Below are 26,955 nucleotides of genomic sequence, written 5' to 3'. Positions count from 1 at the left end.
CAGGGCAGAGCAGAGCAGATTTCAGCAGAGCAAAGCAGCTCTGCTCTAAAGAACGGGGCCTTAGTTCAATACGATTAAAACCTACAATTCCATTTATAGAGCCACGACAAAAAAACTCGTTACTCCATTTATCACGCTTCACATCCCCAATCCAGAAGAAAACCACATTTATAAGAAAATCTACGAAATTTTACATAATTTAGTGCTTATTATACAACTACGATAAATATTTATTGCTCATCATCAAATTTCCAAATCTATACTCGCACTCTTAAATTTGTCTGATCTTACACATTCCATAAATTAAGACATACTTGATACTTCTAAATTCTAAATTAAGATTAATAAATCAAAAGTGCGTAGCACTTATATGCAGTATTTGATGTACCAGTTTTACAATCATACACCATATTAACCTAATTTCTCTTACACCTATACACCAAAAATATAGTGGAGGGTTAATGGAGTAGTTATGAGAGTAAATGTGTAGTCCCATATATTTAAAGTTAGAACGACACAAAATAGAAGAGACAAGGTAAAAAGAAAATTGACTTAATTGATGCATAAAATAAGGAACATAAGAAGTAACATCAACTATTGTAACTTAGTATTCCATATTTACATAAAACTACGGAATAGATTAAAGAGGGTAATGGAGTACTTTTTTTTTAGTCTCTCACATTACCGTATAATCAATACCCATCTACATCACTTTAACGGGTATTAAAACTAAACAAACCAAGAGGAGAGAGAGTGAGAGACTAAAGAGTTAAAAAAAAGCCAGCAATCACAACAAAATTGTCGCAACTCTCCCTTTTCTCACGAGTCCTCCTCCGTCTTGAACTCGGCGTTACTCTGTTCACTTTTGCAAGTAACCGGCGGCGCTCTCTTTTAATTATATTTATTTCCATTTTTATACAATGATTATTATTTTACCAACATTATTATTATTATTATTATTATTATTCTTCCTTTATAAATAAATCAATTAATTATTTTATGTATAGTTTTTATTTTTCAGGCTTAAACCCCCATAAAAACTCTCTTTTCCTTCTACTTTTCCCAGCCTTTCTTCTCCCTTAAACAGAATTTCTCAATTTTCAATTTGGGTTTTTTTAGCCCTTGAATTCCTCCCATTCAGTGGGGGCCCCTTACAACTTTTGTCCTGAATTCCATTGTTTTGATTCTCTCTCTTTCCTCTTTTTTTGTTACTCTGCTTCATATATAATTGGTTTGTGGGTAAGTGGTTTTTATTCTTCTGTAAACTTTCTCCTAAGACATCCCCCACAAAAAGTATGATTAATTTTTCTATGGGTTTTGTTTTTGGGTTTTGATAATCATGTTGATTTTTGGTGTGTTTTGATTGTGAATGCTGCATTGTAAGTTGCTTAATTTAATTGGGTTTTTGGGTTTTTCTGTTTTCAGGTTGATTTTCTGTGGTGGGTCAGAAGAATTTTGGTTGTTTTCTCTTAACCCATTAACTAAATTCAGGTGATGTTTGATTTTTTAAAAGAAATTTAATTTTTTTTTTTTGGGTTTTGATTGATTTTAGTTTTGTTATCTGGGGTCGTTGTGATGATCGTTTCCTTTGCATGTGTTTGGATGATGAGGGGTTAGGAAGGATGAATTGGGCAATGTGGGTAGGTAAAATTTTAAATTTTGTTTGATGGGGTAATTTTTAATATTTTATTTTAATTAATTTTGACTGATTGCATGCTTTGTATGAGCTAAGTTAATCTTTTGCTGAATTTGAAGTATTGGTATGGTTTGATTGAGATATATAGTGATCCTTGTTGACATTGTTTCCTAGTTTTCTATGATGTCTTTGGATTTCTTATAGTCTTATAGGGTTTGTAAGTTGTAACTAGAGATTCAAGTCATGACTGTGAGATCATTTGTTCCGGGATCAATTGCTGTTGCGTTCGTGATCTTATCACTTATGGCGATTTCTTGAGGAGTAAGAGTTTCTGCCTCTTTCCCTAAGGTTGGGAGGGAGGTATTTGGTATGACAATAGAGAATTGGAAACCCCGGTCCCTGGTGTCATTTAGGTGTAAGTGTTGACATTGATTGTAAGTTTTCACCCTCGAGACTCTTTTGGCCGTTTGGGGGAAGGTGGAGGGTTGGGAGGCGGGGGAAGTGTTTGCTACATTCTCTGTCTGGTTTTCATGTCTTACAGCTGGTGTAAAACATCATCAATGCTGATGGGGTACACTTGGTTGGTTCACAAGGAATTAAATCTCTACAACGAGTACGATGATGTTATTACTTTATCTCTATGATCAACATGTTTTGCCAGTACAAGCTCGTGTTTTAACTTGTTAAGGGGAGAGTCCGTCGCCGACTAGGTATTATAAGGTTTCAAACCTACTTGACATAATGGTTTTCTGGAAGGCAAAGTTAGTTATCTACGTTACTTTTGAAAACCGTTATTTCGTAAATTATTCCAATTTTCAACGGTATTTCGAGATCAGGTTTAAATGTGGCGTAGGTGGGACATTTGCACTCAGAGTACATTAGTTTGGGGCTTCTAGAGCCAATCTCTGCCATTCAGCTTCCTTTAATCCTTCACTCGTGTGCTCTAGCAATTTTATTTTACATATGTTATGCCAGTTCCCTCCAAAGAGGTCACTGAAATGATGAAATCCCAACAAAAGATTATTTTTATTATGTTCTCAAAACATCTGTTGTAATTTTTGCTATTCTGATTCCATTGCTTGACCTCATAGGATTTTTCTCTCCTGCACTTGATTTGGTAAAACAGATAAAGTCACACTTAAAAAATTTTGATCTATAAATGCTACTGAAAATTCTGCTAATGACTCCTGAGTCCTGACAATGGTGAGAAAGAATTGGAATGTACTTAAAGCTGCTTGTAAGCCTTGGGCTGTTCACAAGATCTCTTCTTTAACATGTCTCTAGGAATTGAATTGTAGTCATCTTTTGATGATAATGTTCCTTTAAATTTATATACCTATGTTTGCAATCCTCAATGCAATATTTCAGTATCAATCTCTGTCATCTTAATTGATATTAGAGTTTTCGGCCATCTTTGAATTAAGATTCTTGTTTTGGGAATCCTGTGTTATTTTTTGTGAGGGTTGGTTAATTTATGCAATTTATCATTTGACTGCTCGTAAAGTGTTTATCAGTAATGAATCTGATATTTTTTTTTTTTTGCAATTATTTGCCCCCTTCAGTCATAAAGTCATATTAGCTGTATCTGAATGCTGAGTTCCATGGACGATGACGTCAGTATTGTGAATGAAGTGCCTGTTGGGATTCTATCAGGAGTCCACTTTAATGTGCTGACTGAAAACTACGCAGTAAGTTTATTTCAATTTCGCCTTTCTCCTCAACTATTTATCTTGTTCCTAGAAATGCAAAATTGCAAATATGTTTGTTTGTTAACCTGTAGTAGACCTCCATGACAGTTTTCTGTGCTAACACATTTGGTCTTTAGCATTATACTTTATAATGAGATTAGTATGATTCTCACTCACTTTAGCTTTGGAATTTTTTTTCTCAGGCTGGAGTTTTTTATTTCTGTTTTTGTTCCATCCCCTCTTTATTACCCAATCTACTATCTGTCTTCCAGCACAAAGCAGTTACTTTATATAGGGCGTAGTTAGATTCTTTTGTCAAATAACGTAAATCTACATAGCATCTTTGTTTACAAACATTGCCAGCATAATTTAAAGAGGTATAGCTCGAACATAAGGAATTGAAGGAAATCCAGAAGTAACCTCATTAAGAAGCATTACTAATCTGAATGAGAAGGTGCTCACTCTTTTCTGGTTATGCCACATCGTCTGAAGTTTGTGGTGGACTTCTATAGTTGAATGAATATGCTCGGCAACTTGCTGCTTTTTGGAAAGTGTGATCTTACGTTCTTTCCTAGAGCTATAGTTTCTTCTTGTATTACTATTTTAATTATGTACAAGTAGTTTGTACATATGATTCTATGATGAGATGTAGTTAACTAGTTACGCCGAGATCACCCGTTTGGCCTTTTGTTATATTACGTAAATTTTTGTCTTTCAGGAGAATATATCTGTGTTAACTATTGAAAGTCCTGCCGGAGTGACTGATCCAAAGTTGGGATTTCCAAATCCAACTTCCCAGTGTGCCACCTGTGGTGCAAGAAGCAATAAACAGTGCGAAGGTAAGGCATAAACATATATCTTTGTAGTTTTGAGAATGATATATTTTACTTTCATGTTTTGTAGTTCACTCTTATATTGAAGTTTCAAATGTCATCTAATATTGCAAAGTTTATGGCAGGTCATTTTGGTGTTATCCATTTTCCATACACAATTATCCACCCATATTTTACGTCTGAAGTTGTACAAATTTTGAACAAAATCTGCCCAGGATGTAAATCTCTTCGAAGAGAAAGACGCGCTAAGGTTAGATACCTTCCTTATCAGAACTTGGCTAATAGATTCCAGTTCACAGATTTATTGCTGCAATTATGGTATAGTTTGCACGCAAATCATGGTTATAAAGCAACACGATATAGGAAGTTAAGAACCACTGCACAATTTTCTTTGCTTTACTGTGGATACTTGATACCCTTCCTAGGATACATTTTAACAACATAACACCATTTAAATTAAAATCAACCAACTTGTTACCTAACTATTGCAACAGAAAATGCAACAACTACCTCTTTTGATTAAGGCTTTGACTCTTAGCAAGGCCTGAATTCTGAATCGAAGGGACCAAACCTAGTATTTTTCTCATGGACTTATTCATATGATTATATATTCATTTTCATTACTTTTCAACTTTTTATTTATATTTATATTTATATTTATTTAACTTTTTTTATGGAAAGAGGTTTTAGTCACCTTTGTGATGTACTCTGTGGGGGCAAGGAGGGGGGGGGGGTATCTGTTCCTTATTTCCATGTCCTTGAGGTGATGGAAGGGGGATTCTCTTTGAGGCTTAGAATGTTAGTGATATATTTCTCTACTGAAGAATCTTTGTTTTTGATGAACTGATGATCATGACATTCTTTTCTTGTTTTCTGAGTCGTCAGGGTGCAAAAGCAGGGGCTAAGCATGATTCGTCAAGGGTTTGTAATCCTTGTAAATATTGTGCAGTAGTAAGTTTTTCTCAATTAGTATTTAAACAACACTCAATTCCAAATCTTTTCCAATTCATCTCTACCATTTTATTTAATGTAATATGTAATTCCTATATGCAGGGAAGGCCATCTATCAGATTTAGAGTTTCCACCAATGACTTATTTAGGAAGACGGCAATTACCGTAGAACTTACCGAGAGACCACAAAACAAATACCAGCTTGAAAATTTTTGGGATTTTATTCCTAAAGATGTTCAAGTGGAAGAAAGTGTGAACAATAACAATAATATAAGAGTGTTGTCACCTGCACAGGTATAAAACATCTTCTTAATTAGGTCTTCATTTCTTGTGTGGCGTAATGTGCTGAATCTTAAAGGCATGTTATTTAACTATAAACTCAAGATGGATAACTAAATTCCCTCTACAAAATTTCAGGCTTCTAGAATCTGTTTTGTGCGAATTTTTTTTATCATATGCTTTGTATACTGATGCATGTGCTTATGTAGAATTAAGCTTCTTTATCTTTCCATTTGCAGGTCTACCATTTACTAAAAGATGTTGACCCAAGCTTCATAAAAGAATTTGTTTCAAGAAAAGATGCGCTTTTCCTTAATTGCTTTGCAGTGACCCCCAATTGTCATCGTGTTACTGAACTTATTCATCCATTTTCTACTGGACAGAAGTTAATTTTTGTGGGTGATTTTTCTTTAAACTCTCCATGCTTATTTTATCATTATCTATAATTTCTTCCTTTATCCTTGTCTTCATTCTTATATTTGTCTGCTTCATTATAAGGATGACCGAACTAGGGCTTTCAGGAAGCTGGTTGATTTCAGGGGTGCTGCCAATGAGTTGGCGTCTCGTGTCCTGGATTGCTTGAAACTTTCAAAGGCAGGAAACCTATCATGAACTCCTCAATGTATACCTCTCTTTGTTTCTGACACGTTTCTTTACTTCAATACTTAATGCACCATTTTGGTTATTTATTTCTGCAGTTACGCCTGGAAAAGTCAAACAATGATTCTGATAATGTAGATGTGTTAAATACATCAGCTTCTAAATGGATGAAGGAAGTAGTTCTTACGAAGAGAAGTGATCACATAATTCGCTCCGTTGTCACTGGTGATCCTTATTTGAAACTCTGTGAGATTGGCATCCCTTGTTATATCGCAGAAAGGCTGCAAATATCTGATCATTTGAACTCTTTGAACTGGGAGAAGTTGACTGCCAGCTGCAATTTGAGGCTTCTTGAGAAGGGAGAGGTCTATGTTCGCAGAAAAGGTGATTTGGTTTCTGTTCGTGAAATGGAGGACTTCCAATTTGGAGACCTTATATATAGGCCTTTGAATGATGGTGATATTATGCTAATAAATAGGCCCCCTTCAGTTCATCAACATTCAATGCTTGCTTTGCATGTTAAAATTCTTCCGATAAATTCTGTTGTCTCTATAAATCCTTTGTGCTGTGCTCCTTTGCAAGGAGATTTTGACGGTGATTGCCTGCATGGCTATGTCCCTCAGTCAATGGAAGCTAGAGTGGAGTTAAGGGAGCTCGTGGGCCTTGACAAACAGTTAAGAAATGAACAGAATGGAAGAAACTTACTCTCACTGGCACATGATAGCATGACTGCTGCTTATTTGCTCACGGCTGAGGATAATGTTCTGTCCAAACCTCAAGTGCAGAATCTTGAGATGCTTTGTCCCTCAAAATTGCTTTCACCTCCTGCAAATTCTGATTTTTGGACTGGGAAGCAAATATTCAGCATGCTATTGCCACCTGAATTTGATTATGCATCTCCTTCAAACGGTGTTCAAATTACTAAAGGAGAGTTAATCTCATCTCCTACTGGGTCATCTTGGTTTCGTGGGGATGCAGATGGAAACTTTTTTGAAAGTCTTATTAATCATTTTGGTGGGAAATTTCTGGATTATCTTGATGCTGCTCAAAGTGTTTTTTGTGAATATTTGTCATCAAGGGGCTTAAGTGTCTCTCTACTGGACCTTTATCTGTGTTCTGATGGGCACCTGCGTAAGAATTTGGTTGATGAAGTCTCTTGTGGTCTTCAAGAAGCAGAAAAGAATTGCCATATGACACAGTTTTTGGTTAAATCTTCCATAAAATACCTTCTTGATGATGAAGAAGAAAACCAAACTGCTATGTCACTTGAGGTTGATAAACTATGCTGTGAAAAACAGAAGTCTGCTGGTCTAAGTCGAGCTTCTGCCAGTGCCTTCAAATATGTCTTCCAAGATATTCAGAATTTGACTTATCAATATGCTGCTAGTGACAATGCTTTGTTGGCCATGATGAAATCTGGAAGCAAAGGGAATCTGTCAAAATTAGTTCAGCAAAGTATGTGTCTTGGTTTACAACATTCTCTTGTACCATTGACTTTCAGGCTCCCTCACAAGCTTTCGTGTTCTGCTTGGAATGAGCTGAAAGAAAAAAATTCAAACTTTGAAGAAAATTTTGAATGCGCCAAAAATTTCATTCCTACTGCTGTGGTGGAAGGTTCATTTGTCACAGGCTTGAACCCTCTTGAATGCTTTATTCATTCCGTAACATGTCGAGATAGTACATTTAGTGATCATGCTAGTGTCCCTGGTACCTTAATGCGAAAGCTTTCATTTTTCATGCGCGATATACAATTGGCCTATGATGGCACTGTAAGAAATGCATATGGAAATCAACTTGTTCAATTTTCTTATGCTGTTGAAAAGGGTGAGTCTTCCTCACAAGGAAATGATGAATCCATTGGTGAGAGCATGAATGCATGTGAAGCTGTTGGCGGCCATGCTGTTGGTGCATTGGCAGCTTCTGCCTTTTCTGAAGCTGCATATGGTGCACTAGACCAACCCGTCACTGTTCTGGAACCTTCTCCTTTGTTAAACTTTAAGGTGCCTTCTTTCTCTCTTTGCTGATGTCAAACGCACATTTATCTTTATCTACCTTTGCTGTCTGGGCTCATTATAGTCTGTCTCTTGACTCTCTTTTGCTGGTTTTGTTTATTATATTCTTTGCATGGAGAAAAAAGGATGAGAACTCCAAATGCGCTAAATTTAAAGAAATGATGTATCTTGTTGAAAATATGTAGATAGGATGATGTCAAAGTGTTTGATTTGTTTCTGATAAGACCGTGGTTTATTTATTTATTTATTTTTTAAAATTTTCTCACTTGAACTTACTTTATTTAGACGCAATCATATTATGCAGAAAGTCATGGAGAGTGGTTCCAGAAAAGCCAAAGGAAGCAGGACTGTTTCACTTTTTCTCTCACAAAAGCTCAGAAGGTTGCGTTACGGTTCTGAATATGGGGTCTTAGAAATTAAAAATCATCTTGAGAAACTTTTGTTTTCGGATATTGTCTCAACAGTTATGATACTGTAAGTTACCTTTTTCTATGTGTTCATTTTTTGGTTCTTTGTCACCACTCTTGTTTCGCTCTTTACAATTATTTTACCTTATATGGTTGTCTTTTTGGTTTATCAGCTATTCTCCAGAGAACCATAATCGAATGCAGATTTGCCCTTGGGTTTGCCATTTCCATGTGAGCAAGGTAAGTCTGTATGGCGAAAGAATTTATTTAAAATACTGTTCAGATCTCATGTTTCAGTGCTAACTTTGTCTCTTATGTCAACTTTGTCCAGGATATTCTGAAGAAAATGCGGCTGAAAGTTTTTTCAATTATTGATGCTCTCAAGAGGAAATGTGAAGCAACTGCCTCCCTTGCTAATGTACAACTAGTGAGCAAGTAAGCCTTTGCAGCCTCTGCTTGAATTGTTTTTTGAAATTTGAAGTTGTAAATGCCCTTCAAGGTGTCTGATCCTTTTTTTTATATATATATATTGCATTTTCTTATCTATCCGGTCTCGCTACCTGACTAGACTAGTTTGTAGTATACATGTATAGATATTGATCCCTCCAAACTTGGTTATTGGTGGGATTAGACGGGTGGTGGTGATTGTACTTCATATCTTTATCTCTACCAATCTTTAACAGTTTTACTACTTGACTTGCCTTTCAAGAGCGATGTTATTAGTTTGGAAATACCCTTTGTATTCCTGTATATTTCAGACATTAAGCAGCTTAGCTAGTGGCCAACTGAACAAATTACTTTCAGATGGTGCATCTAAAATAATTACTCTCTCCATTCCTTTCTTTCTTTCTATTTAATTTTTTTATATATATATATAATATTTTTTGTAACTCCTTGCTCTTCTTTTTGGGATTTTCCAAATGAATTTCGACTTCCTTTTTATTTTACTATTACTTAATCTATACCAACACTTTTTTTCTCAGTACTTTTTCTCACTATTTTTTTTTTCCTCTTGATCCGCTATTAATTTTTTTATTTTATTTTAACATTGTATTTTCATACCCCATGCCTCTTAGATGCTGAAAGTTAAGAATGTGTGTGTGTGTTTTTTTTTCCTTCTATTTTCTAATTTTTTTAAAAGACACGAGTAAATTATGGTTTGGTACAAAAGAATTGCTCACTATTTGTTTTTTTTTTTTTTTTTTTTTTTTTTTTTTTTTTGCTGAGTGAGGATGGGTTCTCATGCTTACTTGTCAGCCATTGCTAGAAGCATTTGAAAATTAACAGTAGTTTAGACAAGGGATTTTTGAGTGTTTTTTTTCTTTAATCAAATTATAAAAATGTATTTCACAAAAGTAAAATAAAATACGACTCTTATAACAAGACATAGATTATATAACAAGCCATACATAAAGACAAACATGATTAGATAAAAACATAACCTACAAAACTTATGAAAATTTTGACCTTACCATATAGTTTTATAAGTAACTTCTCCTTGAATGCCTCTTCATTAGGAGTTGGTGATGCCTTGACTTCAAGGCCTCAAGCATGTCAAACTTAATCTTCATCTCTTGTAATTTCAAAGTGCTTCAGCTTTTAACCAAATGCGAGATGGTGATGTTAGTTGAGCTTGACAATTTCTTCCTTGATTAGCTTGAGGAGTTGCTTCCATTTATTTTGTACCTTTTGGTAAATGATAGTGAAATTCAAAATATTTTACTAATTTGATTGGGTAGTATGGCTGATCGGAACATGTGGCTCGGCCTAATTGGTCACGCTGACACGCCCTGTTAGCTCGCAGCAAATATATATACCGTATATATGTCTGTTTGTGTGTGTGTGTTTTGACGCTCCGTTCCTCATGGTCATCACCAAAACAGGTCATTTTGGTTTGGTACAAGCAACTAAAATATTAGCACCCAAATGTGGGGCCCACACCAAAACATTGTTCATTTTCTATTCCTCACATCTTGGTGAAATCATTTTTGCTCATGTGCAAAAACTTGAGTTTCTGATGAGTGGGGGACTATATATGTATTTTTTCCAATTAATTTTCCACATGGGCATTTTTTTGCCCATGGGTGAGTGCTCTAAAGGGCTAGTTCTATATAAGTATACCCTCTTTTCCATCTTTTCCCTTTTACTCTACAATGATTACACCTTTCTACACACTGACTTTTATTTTATTTACATTTTTCTTTTACCCACCTACCTTTTTACCTTCTCCCTCTTACTTTATCCTAATTTATCTTACACCAACTTAACTATTTAATATTTTCATATATTGCATATCTATTGTAACTGAGTAGAACATAATAAATAGAGGGAGTACATTTTATCTGAATTTATCGGCCCCTAAAAGAAAAGGTTTGAAGATCCGCCACTGGCTGTGTGGTAGCTGGTGTACTTCATATGGGGCTAGTATCAACTGTGGAGCATCATTTTATTTGCTACATGATTTATCTCTTCTTCAATATTCCTAGGCTTCATGATATTGTATCTACTATACCTCTTAGAGCTTTACAATTTTATATCCATATTGACTTCATCAATGAAATTTCAGGAATGGTTGTCGTTCTGATGCTGGGAATGATACTACCATTGTATGCATTACTGCTACCATAACTGAAAGTCCAAGGAAATCATCTACAGATTTATATTCAGTTCGAGAGGTGGTAATACCAAGTCTTCTGGGATCTGTAGTAAAAGGTTCTTATCTTCAAGAAATATTTCCTGTTTAATCTTTATTGAAGCTTTACTTCTTTATATGTTTCCGAATACTTTAAAAATACCAGTAGGTTGAGATACCTCAATAAGAACTCTCAGCTAACACCTTTCCCACTGAGTAAAAAATATGTATCATAATAGATATTTCGATCTGGGACTATTTCTGTTATATTTCAGCACTTTAAAGATCTATATATAATCTGCTATGGACTGATTGCTGCAACTAATAATTGTAATATTGGACAGTAATTTAGAGGGAGGTTGAGGATATTTGATTGAATGTAAACAAAGGATTACAATGATAGTGAATAGCTTGAGGCTATTAGTCTCATGGGTAACTTGAGGTTACCAAACTCTGCCCAAGTCTAATCATCAATAGTCTCGCCATTTCTCCCCCCTTCCTATATAATACAGATTACTACAAAGAGAGTTGACCATAAAGTGATTCTCTCCTTTTTTAATTGCTATTTGTCCTTTACTAATAAAAGCTTAAACATCCTAACTTGAGATTGTCTTTGTTACTACAATTAGCGGCTTCACATGTTTACTTGGTCAGCTCCTCGATTGATGTAGCTTAATTGTTTTTCTTGTATCTTCTTGTGTAAGTTCTGATTAATGGTGTGAGTGGGCTCGGGTTACTTGAGGCTATTGCATAATCTGTAACATACAATGGTGGATTTTCCTGAGTATTCTTCCTTGCATTAACATTGCGAACTTTTTAAAAATAGAGAATAGATCATTGATTTAAATTTGTTATTCATTGGTAATCTTATTGTGTTAGAAGAAAAACTTTCACCATATTCATAGTAAAAAAATTCTTAGTCTTCATCACCTCCAAGGCATTCCATCATGTTAGCCTGCAAAAATTTAACATTTACTTCCTCTGTACATTTTAAGCTGTAGTATATTTGACTTTTGACATGTTTGCAAATACTCAGCTTTGACCATTAATAACTTTAATTATCTACTAGCTGATAATTTGAAAATACATATTGAGACAAAGATGATCAAAGTGGAAAATGTGAATTGTGCAAAAATTGAACCTGGTTTAACTAAAAAAATGGAAGTATGAATCATGTTATTTTTCTGGAACACCTGGATATTCTCTAGCTGGATAGTTTGTTAACTCATGGATGTACATGTAGTAAATAAATAGCTCTTCGCACTATGTGGTAAATAAATAGCTTTTTGCATTTAGGTTTGTTGAACGATAAGATGTGCCAAAAGCTAGTTATTTACCACATTGTTGAGCTCTATGCTCTGCATCTCATCTTTTTTCTGTGGAACAAATTTATCTTCTATGCCCAACTATGTTTATTTACATCCTCTACCCAAGTTCTTTAGCTTATGCATGCTCTTCAGGATTTGCTGAGGTTGCTAAGGTGGAGATTTTATGGCATGATCATCCGGTGGAATCAAGGATTCAGAAAAAGCCACCTGGTGGTGAAATATATCTAAGTGTCTCTCTGTCAGCAAATTGCAAAAGCAAAAATATGTGGAGTAGACTAATGAACAATTGTCTTCCAATCATGGATTTGATAGATTGGACACGCAGTTATCCTGATGACCTGAGTGAGATAAATTCAGCTTTTGGAATTGATGTTGCCTGGCGATGCTTCCTTGAGGTTCTCTCTCCTTTTTTTTAGAACATATACTGGCTTTTTTCATGTTAATATATGAAACTTTTATAAATTATTTATTGATATAAATTTTTAATATGCAGAATTTAAGGAGTGCTGCTACCGATACAGGCAAAACTATTCTTCCCCAGCACTTAATTTTACTGGCAGATTGTCTGTCTGTGACAGGGGAATTTGTAGGGTTGAGTCCAAAAGGGGTTGCTCGGCAGAAAGCTCTTGTATCTGTTTCGTCACCATTTATGTTGGCATGCTTTAATGTGAGTGTGTCTATGCTATTCATTTTTATATGTTTTTTGGTAAATACGTAATAGTGTATTCTTATTGCCTGAGCTTGTCACCTTAAATCTTATGATGTAAAAGGAAAACAGAGAAATATCATTTCCTGCTAATAGAAGACCTGACAAATCCCTGGGCCTTAAGAAAAAAATACTTCTGCTTAATTGTTTCCATATTCTTTACATGTCTATTTTATGTCCTAAAAATTAACCATCTTCAAAAGTTCAAATAGTAAACCTTTGACCTGACAGATTTCATTATTGAATCCTTATTTCCTTCTACAGTGAAAATTTCTTAATAACCTTGTTGATTGTAAGGGTGGTTATCTTAGAGAGAAGTAAAATGAGATGAAAAGTGAAAGGTCTCTTTGTGCATTATGATGATATGACTAGGGTGAGCATAACAAGCTACTCTGTTAAATTCTTGAAACCGGAACCGAAACCAAAACCATACATTGTTGCAATAAGTTCCTAAAAAATAAAACTGGAACCGGAACCTGTATATGTTGAACAAGTTCCTAGTAAATGAGAACCGGGACCAGAACCAGAACCTATTGCAGGTTTCGGTTCCGGTTCTTGGGTACGCTGTTTTTTAATCTACTTTATACTTTTTTGCAAATTTATTTAAAAAAAAATTGGATGGTCTTAAATGTACAAACCAAAAATAGTTGTTCAGCAAATTACTATCTACTTTATACTTTTTTGCAAATTGATGTATGATGTGGGATAAATTGATGCTTTTATCGGGTTACAGGATACCCTGGTTCCAAAAAATTGAGAATCTCAATCGGAACTTGTTGCAACAGGTTCTCCATTTCACTACCCGAAATCGGAACCGACCTCTTGGGTACCTTGGTTTTTTGCTCACCCCTCGAGATGACAATCACATAATCAAGTTTTGGCTTTATTTAGTGGTTTTACCGTTCTATTATCATTGTTTATGTTGCTTAATATTTTATTTTTTTTCTTTCTAAAAAACCATCTTGTTATTTATAATTCCTTTAGACTCCAATATGATTTGGTATACTGAATGTCCCATATTAGCTGAGATGGCTTGTCAAGTATTTTGAAGTTGAGACAGAAAACTGTCGGAGATTATCATAGTAGAAGATTATTACGCTGAATACCAGTCTAATTTTTGGATTAAGGTAGTTATGCTGCTGTCCCAAATGGTGAATTATCTTTCTTTTTTGACGGTAAAGGCGGTGGCATGTCATAAGTATGTAACTATCAAATGCCAATCTAGACATGAGAGTTTGATAAATAAATAGATTAGAAATGCTAGGGTGTAAAATGTGTTTGCAAATTCAACAAGAGACTATATTGTGACACCATTGTTGGACCTTTTTGAAGCGGTTTAAAATAAACCTTAAAAAATGTGTTTGTTCATTCCTTGTCTCTCAGTTCTAAGTAGAAGTTGTTTAGTGTTCCTGATATATATCTGTTTTAGTTCTCACACTTGGCCATTTGATACCCATGCTGTTAACACTACATGGCATAGCTTTGAAGCCTTGAACCATAACCATATAGGGTTTTCTGCTCCATTCACATGTATTATTGTATCATCTTGCTCTTACCTTTGTTTGTATTTATTGATTTTTTTTAACCCAAAAACTTCATAACCCAAAAAACTTTTGCAGAATGCTGGACCTAACTTCATAAAGGCTGCTAAGAAGGGGGCTGCTGATGGGCTACTAGGAAGCATAGATGCTTTGGCTTGGGGGAAGATGCCACGTCTGGGAACTGGTGCACAGTTTGATTTTATATATTCTGGCAAGGTACTCGCTTCCCAGCTTGCCTCCTAAAGTATTTAAGTTTTTTTTTTTTTTTTTTTTTTTTATCATTAGTAGATTAGATATGAGGACCTATTATGGAACGTGCAATTGGAATATTCGCTGAAAACAATCAGCTAATTATACTCCATTCCAAAATGTTGAGTGTACTTTGGGATTGGGGTACTTCATTTCCTAGACATCTTTTCTTACGGTTATCTTGACGTGCATAATTTTAATGCAGTTTCAACTTTTCCATTGTAGCTTCTAATTAATTTTTTGATATTGCTCAATCAATCAATCAAAGCCTTAATCCCATAAGTGGGGTCGACTACATGAACCAAAAGTGTTTATTTTGTATAGTCATCCACTAAAATCTTCCTCCATCCCTTACGATCAAATACCTCATTCTCATGCAAATGCATATGCTTCATATCCTTCCTAACCCCTTCCAAACAAGTTATTTTCTGTCTCCTTCTACTTCGTTTAACCTCTTCATGATGCCACTCTTTCACTCTTCGTACTTGGGGTCTCCGTCTTACATGCCCGAACCAACGCAGGCGATTTTTCCCTTAGTTTGTCTGCAATGCTTGTGATATCCACGTTCTTGCGAATAACTTCATTTCTTGAGACTGCTAATTTTAGAAAATTTCATCATCATTTTGGATTGAGTATTTCATTTTGGATGGAGTATTTTGCATAAAATATATTGAAAGTGAAGGTCTTGATTTTCAATTCTATTGGTAAACTTACCTCCTAGATCACTACATTAAAATTAAAAGATTAAATATTCAGGGGGAGCTATTGGTTAATGATAGTTATTTTTAATGATATTACATGATTATATTTAATTACTCCCACTTGTTTACTTTTTTTTTTTTTTTTTCTTTATTTACTCAAAATATTCATCTATGCTGTCATTTGTGCGTTTCTTAATCTATTATCTACTCCCTCCATTTCATACTCTAAGCAAGGCGCACACACTTCAAGATCGAACTTTTATCATTAATTTTGTTAAATATGCATTGAGTCATAGTTTTTAAATTTTACTTATTACTTCAACAGCATACATCTTATAATGCTTCTCATTGTATATGAAGGAAGTTAATGGTCAAATTTCAGTTTTATAAAACTTGGATGCCTTATGTATTAACTGGAGAGAGTCCTTTGTCTTATAATGCGAGTCTATTCTCACTGCAACTATTGTTTCAAACGTTCAATCTCATTTGCTGCTTTTGCTCATGCTTTATCTTTTATAAATATATAATGCTCTCTGTTTTCTTTATAAAGAATCCTTTTGTTTGCCCGGGATAATCGGTTTTACGTAATGGCTTCCCAGACCCTAAAGCCTATAGGATTCTGCTGGATGTTTATACTTTCATTGTTGCCTGATATTATTAGTTTTATTACTGTTGCTGTCTCTCCTGCTTAACCTAATCTGTTGTCTTTATTATCAGGGGCATGAAATCCAGAAGCCTGTGGATATCTATAACCTGCTGGCAAGCCACACAAGTTCTCATGATAGTGAAATTAAAATCAATTTGCCCCCCAATGATCAGACGATTTTATCTGAAAAACTTGGTGCTCACCATGTTAAAAAATGGTCAAATGCAAAAGTTTTCAATGCGGCGATACCAAAGAAATTCTTACAGAAGCATTTCTCTGTGGATGATATTTGGAAGCTTGGTCGGATATGGAAGAGGATATTGTACAAGTAAGTAGATGTCCTGTATTTTGTTACAACTTTTAATATTCTGTTTCTGTCTATTAGTTGCTCCCTCTCTCCCAATATGTATGCTCCATTTTCCTATTTTTGGGTGTCCCTAAAAGAATGATCCATTTCCTTAATGAGTATTCGGTCCCAGTATACTCTCTCATCAACAATCATCCGACTAATACCTTTTTTGCATCCATTTGAAATAATTGTTTTGTACTATTCACTTCAACTCCACTGAACCAAGGAGGTAGTATTACTTAGCGGCTTATTTTTGCATCCATTTGAAATAATTGTTTTGTGTTTACTCCTATCACGAACCATACTAGTGAGGCGTTAATGACAAAGTTATTTTGTAGTTCCATGGCAAGAGGTCAAATGCAAAGCAACATAATTACTTGCCCCTGTATGAATTTTTAAATCCAGAGAAAAAAAATTAACATGAACAGATTGAACTTTTGACAGTGTTCTTACATTATTTAAGACTTTGGAATATCTCAAAAAAATCCATATATAGTTGTATTCTCATAATAATCCTACATAATCCAACACTTATTTTCATTTGGTTATTTGGGAGACTACGTTGAGGAGTGAAAGACCACTGTGTGTCTGTGTATCTACATGAGAATACAAAGCCCAAAGTTGGTACTATTTGTCTATTTTGAGTTATTTTGAAGGTTTGATTAGCCTAAGAAAGTAAGTATGATAAGAAATATTTGGTCCATAATTATTATTTCATAATTGTTTAAAGGAGAGTTAGTGATGAATGGATATCAACATTAAATTAAAGACTATATGTTCCTACATTTGTCTCTTTAATTCACAAAATCAATTACAAGAATTTCACTTATAAGCATATAGTATTCTTCAGTATATCCATGAAAATTTGTGTAAATGCCTGTACACTTAATAAGCTTTAGACATCATTCAGTAGAGGCAGCCCTTTTTACTTCCTGTTTTGGCCTATGATGGTGCTGTGGACTAAGATGCTTCCCTGAAATTGGATAGCATACTATGACATGGTACTACAGTCTTCAGACACGCTTACACTTTATTAATATCTATTACTGGAATTACCGTGGAAACCTATATGAGCTTATTGAGCTGTCTACAACTCGATCTTAAAAGTCTGCATTGCACAGGCTAAGCAATATGAACAACCAATCTTTAATCTTGCAATATGTGCTAGAAAACCACTTATAGAAGTGAACTGATACAAAGTATGAGTTATATGACATTTTGCATAGTGTGAATACTATACCGTTCTGTTAGTCTGTATGATTTCTACAGGTTGTGCCTGAATTTTTTTCATCTTTTGGGGTGATTTGTGTTGCCACAGATTCTTGGACACTCTATGAATTATACTCACATTATCATATTCTCATGTTCCTTGATTTTGATCCAGGTATGAAATTGATGATAAGTTGAGTGACGTTGACAAGGCAATGTTGTTGATGGCTTTAAAATTCCACCCACACCGAGAGGAGAAGATTGGAAGTGGAGCTGTAGATATTAAGGCAAGCCCTTCTTTACCCTTTTTTCCTATTACAAGATGTACAGTTCTTTTTAACTTGTTGAATCCCTTATCTACTGTAGCATGTTGGGCATTTTATCTCTGCATAATTGTTGCCAGTATTTGGTTATTCTGGTTTTCTGTCATATTGAATCATGTACTGGCTCTTGTGATTCTTTTGAAGCACCTTTAATGCTAATGCCTTGAAGAACCTCTAAATTTTATTTTTCCACCATACCAATATCTGCCTTTGGAACTTTTAATTATGGGTATCATTAAGGGAAGTATGAGAAAGTCTGACTTACTAAATATATTTGGATGGCTTGAAATAGAAATGTGGCTTGTTTAATGGATGGAGGTAGTAGAAGATAATTGTAATGATTGCTATATACAAGTATATGAAGAGGGGGACGGGAGAATGTTAATGGGAGGTTTGAAACAAAAAAATATCAATAGTTTTATGATTGTACTTTGTGTGATGCATATTTTTGGACTGTAAAAGGAAATGTAATTGACAACTAATATGTTGTATATCTCATTTCCTATTTTGTGGAACATATATGATGAAAGCGGTTTGTATAAACTTATGCGTCTTGTATTCTTGTTGTGAGTAAAATTGTATAAAAAGAAGTGCTCTTGACAAATATGAAAAGAAGAAAATAAACAACTTATTCTGACCCTTGAGAGCTGTGTGTTACAGGTTGGTCATCATGCTGAGCATAAAGACAGCCGTTGCTTCGTTTTGGAGAGGGATGATGGAACTTTTGAAGACTTCTCATACAAAAAGTGCGTTTTTGGTGCGCTGGAGATTATTGCTCCTAGTAGGGCAAAACTCTATCAGACCAGATGGGCCAAAAATGGCACCACGCAAAAGGTCTGATGTCCGACCGGATCATATCCTCTGCCCTTTTACCCGCAAAGCTTATGAACTCTTTAGTACATTATTTTTGGAAGATTGTAGTATCTGAGAAACATTGTTAAGCAGCAAACCACATGTTGAAGTAGGAACCACATGTTGCATTGTGTTGTGTTGTTTTGTCTGTAATATATGGTATAGCTTAGTTCTTTCCTCTACGCTTCTTTTTGCTGCTTCTACTTCATCTTTTTTGCCTCGATTTGTAAAGGCAAGAAAGATCTTAGTGGAAGCAGCAAAGAGAAGCTGGGAAAGCTATTATTATTATTATAGTTTCATCATGTAATCTGTAAAACTGTATTTCACAATGCAAACATTTTCCTTTCATCTTTTTCATTACTAAGTTATTATCTTACCCTAAGTTCATCAAGCTCAATACAAATACTAGCAGTATATTTATGGAATGATATACCTGTAGTCTCGTAGATAATTTGTGGTGGTTGTTAATAACGCATAATTCTGTTACTTTGATATTGTGTTCTGTAATACTCCACAATGGAGTAAAAATATCTGGCATCAAGTTAAAAACAATGAACGATACATGACTTTGTCACTAAATTTCAACTGTATGTATACCCTTTTTGCTCTATTCGTAAATTGGTTACATTGAATCTCATTTTTCTTTAGCGTTCGCACATAATTGGACATTGGTACTATAGCCTTCCAAGTTACTTGCTTATTACTTTCTCCGTTTTTATTTAGTTGCAACACACTTGTTTGGCACGCATGTTAAGGAAGATATTATAACAGGTAAACAGATAAATTAAATTACAAAATTTTAACACCTATAAGAAGAAAGAGATAAATTGCTACGGTTTAAATTTCATAGCTTAATTCATTTGTTTACCTAGTTTAATCACCTCATTGATAAACGTGATTAAAGGTGTGTTACAAGTGTAAAAAAACAGAGGAAGTAGTTGATAGTAATTTATTGCCTAGTCTTTGTATAACTGGTTTCTAAACCCACTTCTCATTTCGGACTAGCTTAAGCGAGCAAATTCCGAATTCTAGAGTCATTCTCCATTGATAGCCATCCTGGTTGCCACTATACTTCTTTGCTATTAGTTAGATTGTTGATTGATGTTTTTGCCAATGAACAAATTATCACTAATCATGTTTCCTTTACTGGATAACTTTTTGATTCAAAGGCCAGTCAAAACACCAATGCAATTATACATCTAATCTAAAAGGTCAAATATGAATTTTTGCATTTAGTAAGAGATTAAGAGTATAGAAAACATATTTGGTAAATGGTACAATACTATTAATTTGTGGTTGGTGCACCCGGGTGCACCATGCGCATGGTGCACCCAAAAGAACATTTAGTATATTTAAAAGAACATGGGTAAAAAATGAATATGTGGTTCCTACTTCAACTGCAAATCCATCACTCTCTTCTCCTGCAATTTCTCACTCCTCTTTCCCTTCCTATCACTCTCTTTCTTGCTGCCAATTTTTAATCTCCCTTACACCATCGTTTTCATTTAAAATTTTCAATGAATTTGGGTAAAAATCATTTCCAAAGTACTCATTTTCTCTCTCCATAACTTTTCTCTCTATCTTTTTCTATTTTTCAAAAAAATTTCAAAATAGCAAAATTGTTCATCTTCAAAGTAATACCCAAGAAAAAAATTGAACTTATTTCAACAATTCAACCTTCAAAATTAAACAAATGGTGGATTCAAGTAAAATGTAAGTATAAATTTTGTACATGCAAATTCTTTTTTGTCAATAATTTTAAAGTCAAAGTATTTAATTTTGTGAATTTGGGGTTTTTTTTAAAAAAAAAATAATAATTAAAGCTATAAAGTACAATTTGTTCAAAAAAGAACAATTAGAGGAGAAAGAAGAATAGTAATGAATTGAAGCCAACTGGAAGATAACCAAACAAGGTTAATTTTTCAAACACTAGCTTGTTCTTTTTCAAACACTAACATGTTCTTTTTATTCCACGTTCTTTAAAATATGTCTAATGTTCTTTTCGGAGGTCATGTTCTTTATCAAACACAAACATGTTCTTTTGTTGAACACTATTATGCATGTTCTTTTTCAAATACTAGCATGTTCTTTTTCAAACACTGGCTTGTTCTTTTTCAAACACTAACATGTTCTTTTTATTCTATGTTCTTTAAAATATGCCTAATGTTCTTTTCGGAGGCCATGTTCTTTGTCAAACACAAACATGTTCTTGTGTTAAACACTATTATGCATGTTCTTTTTCAAATACTAGCATGTTCTTTTTCAAACACTCGTATGTTTTTTTTTTTTCTCATGTTCTTTAAAATAAGCCTAATGTTCTTTCTGGGTGCACCATGCGCATGGTGCACCCGGGTGCACTATACTATTTTCACAATACTATTACAATAGCATTTAGTGGCAAAAATTTCAAAATACATATTTACAAAGAGTTACTTTGTACTGTATAAGATAGTATACTGTTGATCAGTCTTTATCATCTTCATCATTTTCCTTTCCTTTATCTAGTTAGCGCAGGCAACAATTCCATTTTCACGGTCACGGAACAAAAACTTCGGTTGGTAACCGGTATACACAGCCACACAGCACTGTACAGGCAGTACAAAAATTCACACTTAACGCCCAGTAGATATTCACCTCCTCCCTAATTAAAACCACACTTCCCTCCAACCAGATATGCAGATACATCTTCAATCTCACCAGGCTCTTTAAGCATGAAACAATCGATAACCAGGCTCTAAAAAGAACTCCCCAGTTGTGATTTATGGACAATAGATAAACACAACACACACAAATTCCAGAAACGGTCACATTAGGTTAAAGTTTACCAATAGATCATGACCAGACAGCAAGCGCTGACATTAAAGCAGCCCCCATGAAAAGAGCGACGTAAGACACAACCTGGAGTCTTGTGTTCGATCTCATTTTTTTACTCATGAAATCAGCTGCTATTAGGTCAACCAAGGACATATAGACTAGGATCCCTGCTGACATAGAGTCGAGAATTCCCTCAACGATGAGGGCTCTTGGGCTAGCCGGGTTGTAAAAGGAGGCAAGGCCGATACCTGCAGCAATGCCTGCAGGGGTTGTAAGTGCGAAGAAACAGGCCATGATAATGGTGGACTTATCCTTGAATTGGGCTTGAGCAATACAACCTCCAAGGGCAAAGCCCTCGAAGAATTGATGGAAGGATAATGCAGCAACCAATGGTTTTATTGTGCAAGGGCTGTGTGACACTCCTAAGGATAATCCAATGAGGACCGAGTGTGAAACAATTCCAAGCTCTAAAACCTGCATACACAAGAATATAATATAAGCATAATATTTTTTTTAAGAAAAAGAAAAGTGCATATAAAGCAGGGGGAAACAATAAACAAGCTTTTCATACTTCCATCAACGTGAAAAGGTATTATTTAGCATTAATGAGCTTCCAAATGCTCCAACATATTAGCTAAAAAATACAGTTCCTGTATCTAAGCGGCATTGCTTCCTAGCTTGGGGTGGTTTAGCTCTTCAAACACTTCATGAGGCAGAGCAAAGGACCAGAACTTACACTATGCTAAATCCACTTTCTTTTATCTAAAATAGCTGAAACCACTCATTATAAAAAAAGATCAGTGCTTTTGAAACAGTCCTCAGCATCTATAACAAAAACTCGTGTATGACATTTGATTAGATACTAATTTCAGTATCTTTCAACTCTAACGTACTTAAAATCCCTGGTCATTGAGGATTGCTTAAAGATGAAAGGCAAAAAGTAGTTGGATGAATAATAAAAACCATTACAACAAGACGCTAGATACGTTCCCCCCTTTTCCCTTTTGTTCCATACCCTTAAAAATACATTGGTCCAAGATTCTACAACTGATTAATGGAGAATCAATAATTGTTCAAGTAGACTTTCTATCTTTTCCTACTGTTTCTTACTCAACGAACCATATGCTCAGAAAGAAAAAGCTCGTCCGCTAATTTAGTCTTTAGCAATAGAATCTTATTTTTAATAAAGATCAAAAAGGACCATCTAACAGTATATGCCACAAGATTTGGCTTTAGTTGCTTTGAGTAAAAAACCACCTCTTTCATTTTTTTTGTTTTTTTTGACGAAACCTCTTTTTTTTTTTTTTTTTTTTTTTTTTTTTTTTTTGAAACCTCTTTGATTCAAAGAACTTACTTTAACAAACTGTAAAGAACAAAAAATAAATAGAAATTTTTTTTTTAAGAAAAAAACCAAAAATATAAAGGGAATTGCCCTACTTAAACTTATTTAGGCAAACTTTGAGGCATCCTAATACCTCAGTACAAATTTAGAGGTTAGTTTGTTTTGAGAACTAAAGAAATCATCAAAATTTACAATTTATTACAAATAAAAAAGGAGTATATTTTCTAATAATTTATAAATAAAAAATGAAAACCATTATCTAATAAGTCAATTACATTGTATCCATTGTCCTAAAATAATTCTTTTATCAAAGAAATACACTCGGTCTCTTTCAAATAGTCACTTGCACTCACTAAAATAGTAAAATCATAATTTTAAATGGATATGAAGGGTTCATGATCGACTGTGAGTCCGTGACCATTACTCAAATCGTAGGTGACTTTTTCTATTAGAAGAAAGGAGGGCCAAGAAAATTGCTAAGTTGCTAATGCTAGAAACTATACAAACGTGATTGTATTTTGTAATAGTCCTACTAGTTTACTTTTGCTATCAACCATTGAATATTTCTACACACCAAAGAAAAGACTACTTGCTTAAAGAAAACACTAAAACGAATCTTAATTAACCAACCCACAATGATCATCACCTTGAGACATCATATACTCCATAGAAAAATAATTAAATAAAAACTGCCGTACAATGGCTTTTTAAATGACAAACTACAATTCAAACAAAAATTGTGAAGTAATGCAAGGGACCAGTGAGACACATGCCTTGTACGTGCACACCATAGAAGCAATTTGATAGCTAATGGAAAATGCACACCGTACATGTATACATGTCATTTGTAGAAACAAGTTGCAAATTCGTGTACAAGATAAGATAACCAAATACTATCATTTCCATACATTAAACCCTAAACCAATTAATTAGTTGAGACCTTTTCAATTTTCATACCAACTTATTTAAGCAAATACTACCACTTCCATGCGTAAACCCTCAAAACCAATTAATGTGTCCAGACCGTCTCATACTAATTTATTTAATTCTAGTTAAACATTGCTCTCACAACGTCACAATTGTGAGACTACTTCATACAAGACTTTAGCAAAGCCGAAAATTAAAAGAAGGCATTTAATGTACCTGAGAAATGACCACATGGCGGGCATTACTATCTCCACCAAAGCTATGAGAATGTCCATGTCCATGAGCATCATCATACACTTCAACAACATGTCCATCAACCCCATTACCATCATGACCATGTTCATGAGCATGAATCCCCACAATGCTCCCTCCTCCACTACTCACCACCATCCGATCAGCCGGCAAAACCCCGGCAGCCGAAACTGAGTCAAGTGACCCATCAAGCCCCAAACCATCCCCTTTCCTCTTCATTCTCTCTGCTCTCCTCTCATACACCTGTGTCCCCACAAAATCCACCAGCAATGTCACCAATGCAGCCATCATTGCAATAAAACCCGAAAACGGAAAATCCGACCACGGGTGAGTTGGTAAACATGAGTTAGTAAGATTTTGACCAGCATCAGGCAACATGTGTACAAACCCAGTAGCAAGTATAACACCCGCAGCAAATGCCTTTGCTGCTATGAATAGATTCCCATCAGTAGCAAGAAAACTCTTTCTCCGGCCGAGCAACGGAATCGTAATCCCCGTTGCTCCGGCCACCAAAATAGACCCAATTGCCACCAGTTTAAGAGTCAATGCGGCCGTGTCGTCGCGACACATCGAATCAGACAACTTACAGGTGGTATTAGACATTGATTCTTGAAATTGCCTCAAAAGGGTACCTAAATTTGGTAAAAACACAATGCCAAAATTGTTATATTCTAATAATTTCCTCACTTAGTTAGACAGAAAACAGAGTGTTGTTCTTGTTCTTTTATCAAAATGGCGATAAAATAAAGTTCTCATTGATCAATCATTTATTGTTATGGGGATTTTCGCTTGTCGAGGAGTTCAAGTTGGAATTAAATTCGCAGATAAATGGTCCCATAACTCTGAAATTGATGTTACGGAGTACTATATAAGACAGAAAACGAACATTGATTTTTATAGGGAGGGAAAATGATCCAAGAAAATCAACTTTGTTTAGGGGTGCAAAAATATTTGTTTTCCCCCTAAGAAAATCCCATCAAATCTCGGTTGGACCAAAACTGACAGTGTAATTCGAACTAGTAATGTAGACACGACATACTTAATGACAGGTGACATTGAAGGATGACATACCAAAATACTAAAATAGATACATGTATTTTAAGATTTTAACTAGTAACATAACAGATTAACAACAAAATTAAAATTTTGAAATACTCATCAAACATTCAAACAATTACAAATAGTGTAATTTGAACTAATAGAGTATATGCATATGTTAACAACCAAATGACGTTTTGGATTCTTTTACGAATTTTCAAGCAAGACATATCTATCGGGAAGGCAATCGGGCAGCAGACTATGTTGCCTCTCTCGGCTACTCTACTCCGAGTCATCAGGATATAGATCCTTTTTTAGATAGTAAATTTTCTTATTTTTTGCTCTAGATAGTTTAGGTCACGGTCCTGTGAGAAGATGTACCTAAGCTCCCCAATGTATTTTACTTTCAAAAAAAAAAAAAAAAAAAAAAACCAAACAACGTCCACAACAAGGTAACATTCAAACAAAAGATGAAATACGACTATACGAGTACTTGTAACTTGAACTAGTAACGTAACAGTTAAATCGAAACGAGTCGAAAAAAATGAGTATACCTGACAGCACATTAAAGTTTTCCCTGATGGGCTTGAGGCTGAGTATTGGGAACAAGAAATCCTGTTTGAGAAATTAAAACCCATTAAAATTGAAATCAAAACTCAACTCAATTTTTTTAATTATTTTTGAGAGAAAAGAAAAGAAATACAAACAAACCTGGAAGAAGGAAGACATGGGAAGAAAATACAAATGATAAAAAGGGTTTTATATAAAAAGGGTATATTTTTTTTTAAGGACACGATTCTCGAATTACGGGAAAATTTTAGCGTAATTCAATTCGCAATTTGTTGGAAAGAATGATAGATAGTTAGAGAGAGAAAGGACTTTCTCTCTAGGAATTTTTGGATTAACAGGGGATGATGATAATAAAGAGGTGAACAAGAAATGTGGATTAACAATGTCGACATTTATCAAGAACATGGTTTTTCGTTTCAGAATTGTTCAACCAATAAAGGTGACTTTTTGGGGAGAGAATGTGTTAAGAATGTCGACATTTTTTCCTCAATTTTTTTGGGTGATTATTTTCTCTCTCTTCTTTAATTAATTTATTAATTACAAGTATTAAGTTGAAGTTATTTTTAAAGATTTAATTTTTTTTGTAATTTGTTGTGTGACGTGTTTTGGCGGCAAGCTGGGAGTATTGCGATTTGACTGTTTGCAAGGTGTTTGATGAAACGCCTCACTGAATTTATTAAGTACTCCGTATTGATTTTTTAAATATTAACTGCAGTATTCTTTTGGGTTTTCGTATGTTATGTTTTCTCTTGTCCCTTTTGGGTTTCGTTAATTCTTGCAATCTTGCTCAAGTTAAAAATTGGTACTTGATTATCCTTCTAATATAAAATGTTATTGATGTTTAAGAATTAGTATCAAAATTGCTTGATTTAGGCAATTTTATTTGCTAAATTGCAATAATTGTTTTGGTTGGCATTTGTAAAATTGCGAGATTTGATTGTGAATGTTGTGATTTGTAAACATAGTGGTTGTGAATTAGAGAAAGACGAACCAATTTACATTGTAAAGTTGGATATGAAATGATGGTGAATTTAGTTTCTGGGATTTTTGTAATGTGTGATGTAAATTGG

The 26,955-nt window shown here is 34.5% G+C and overlaps 2 protein-coding genes across 3 annotated transcripts; one reads left to right on the top strand and one right to left on the bottom strand.

Moving 5' to 3' along the window:
- The first annotated feature begins 1,038 nt into the window (after positions 1-1,038).
- Positions 1,039-19,303, top strand: LOC145567696 (DNA-directed RNA polymerase IV subunit 1-like). 2 transcript variants are annotated; one of them, XM_081627049.1, is made up of 20 exons: positions 1,039-1,239; positions 1,426-1,491; positions 3,199-3,324; positions 4,043-4,163; positions 4,283-4,407; positions 5,043-5,108; positions 5,211-5,402; positions 5,627-5,782; positions 5,886-5,981; positions 6,086-7,987; positions 8,304-8,473; positions 8,580-8,646; positions 8,738-8,841; positions 10,973-11,118; positions 12,499-12,761; positions 12,860-13,033; positions 14,692-14,829; positions 16,281-16,537; positions 17,943-18,054; positions 18,751-19,303. In XM_081627049.1, the coding sequence occupies exons 3-20, from the start codon at positions 3,226-3,228 to the stop codon at positions 18,928-18,930; spliced, it is 4,368 nt and encodes a 1,455-aa protein (XP_081483175.1). In that variant the 5' UTR covers positions 1,039-1,239; positions 1,426-1,491; positions 3,199-3,225; the 3' UTR covers positions 18,931-19,303. The 2 variants fall into 2 exon arrangements, with proteins under 2 accessions (XP_081483175.1, XP_081483174.1); XM_081627048.1 differs by lacking the exon at positions 1,039-1,239 and adding an exon at positions 1,266-1,293.
- A 1,891-nt stretch (positions 19,304-21,194) lies between these two features.
- Positions 21,195-26,229, bottom strand: LOC145567695 (zinc transporter 4, chloroplastic-like). The gene is made up of 4 exons (XM_081627047.1): positions 26,027-26,229; positions 25,870-25,930; positions 24,242-24,909; positions 21,195-22,230 (listed from the first exon to the last, which is right to left on the bottom strand). The coding sequence occupies exons 1-4, from the start codon at positions 26,042-26,044 to the stop codon at positions 21,775-21,777; spliced, it is 1,203 nt and encodes a 400-aa protein (XP_081483173.1). The 5' UTR covers positions 26,045-26,229; the 3' UTR covers positions 21,195-21,774.
- Between the last annotated feature and the right edge of the window lie 726 nt (positions 26,230-26,955).

This window comes from Chenopodium album, chromosome 11 (genome assembly GCF_948465745.1).
Source record: "Chenopodium album chromosome 11, dcCheAlbu1.1, whole genome shotgun sequence".
NCBI classification, from domain to species: Eukaryota; Viridiplantae; Streptophyta; class Magnoliopsida; order Caryophyllales; family Amaranthaceae; genus Chenopodium; species Chenopodium album.
This window is presented reverse-complemented; position numbering and strand designations above follow the sequence as displayed.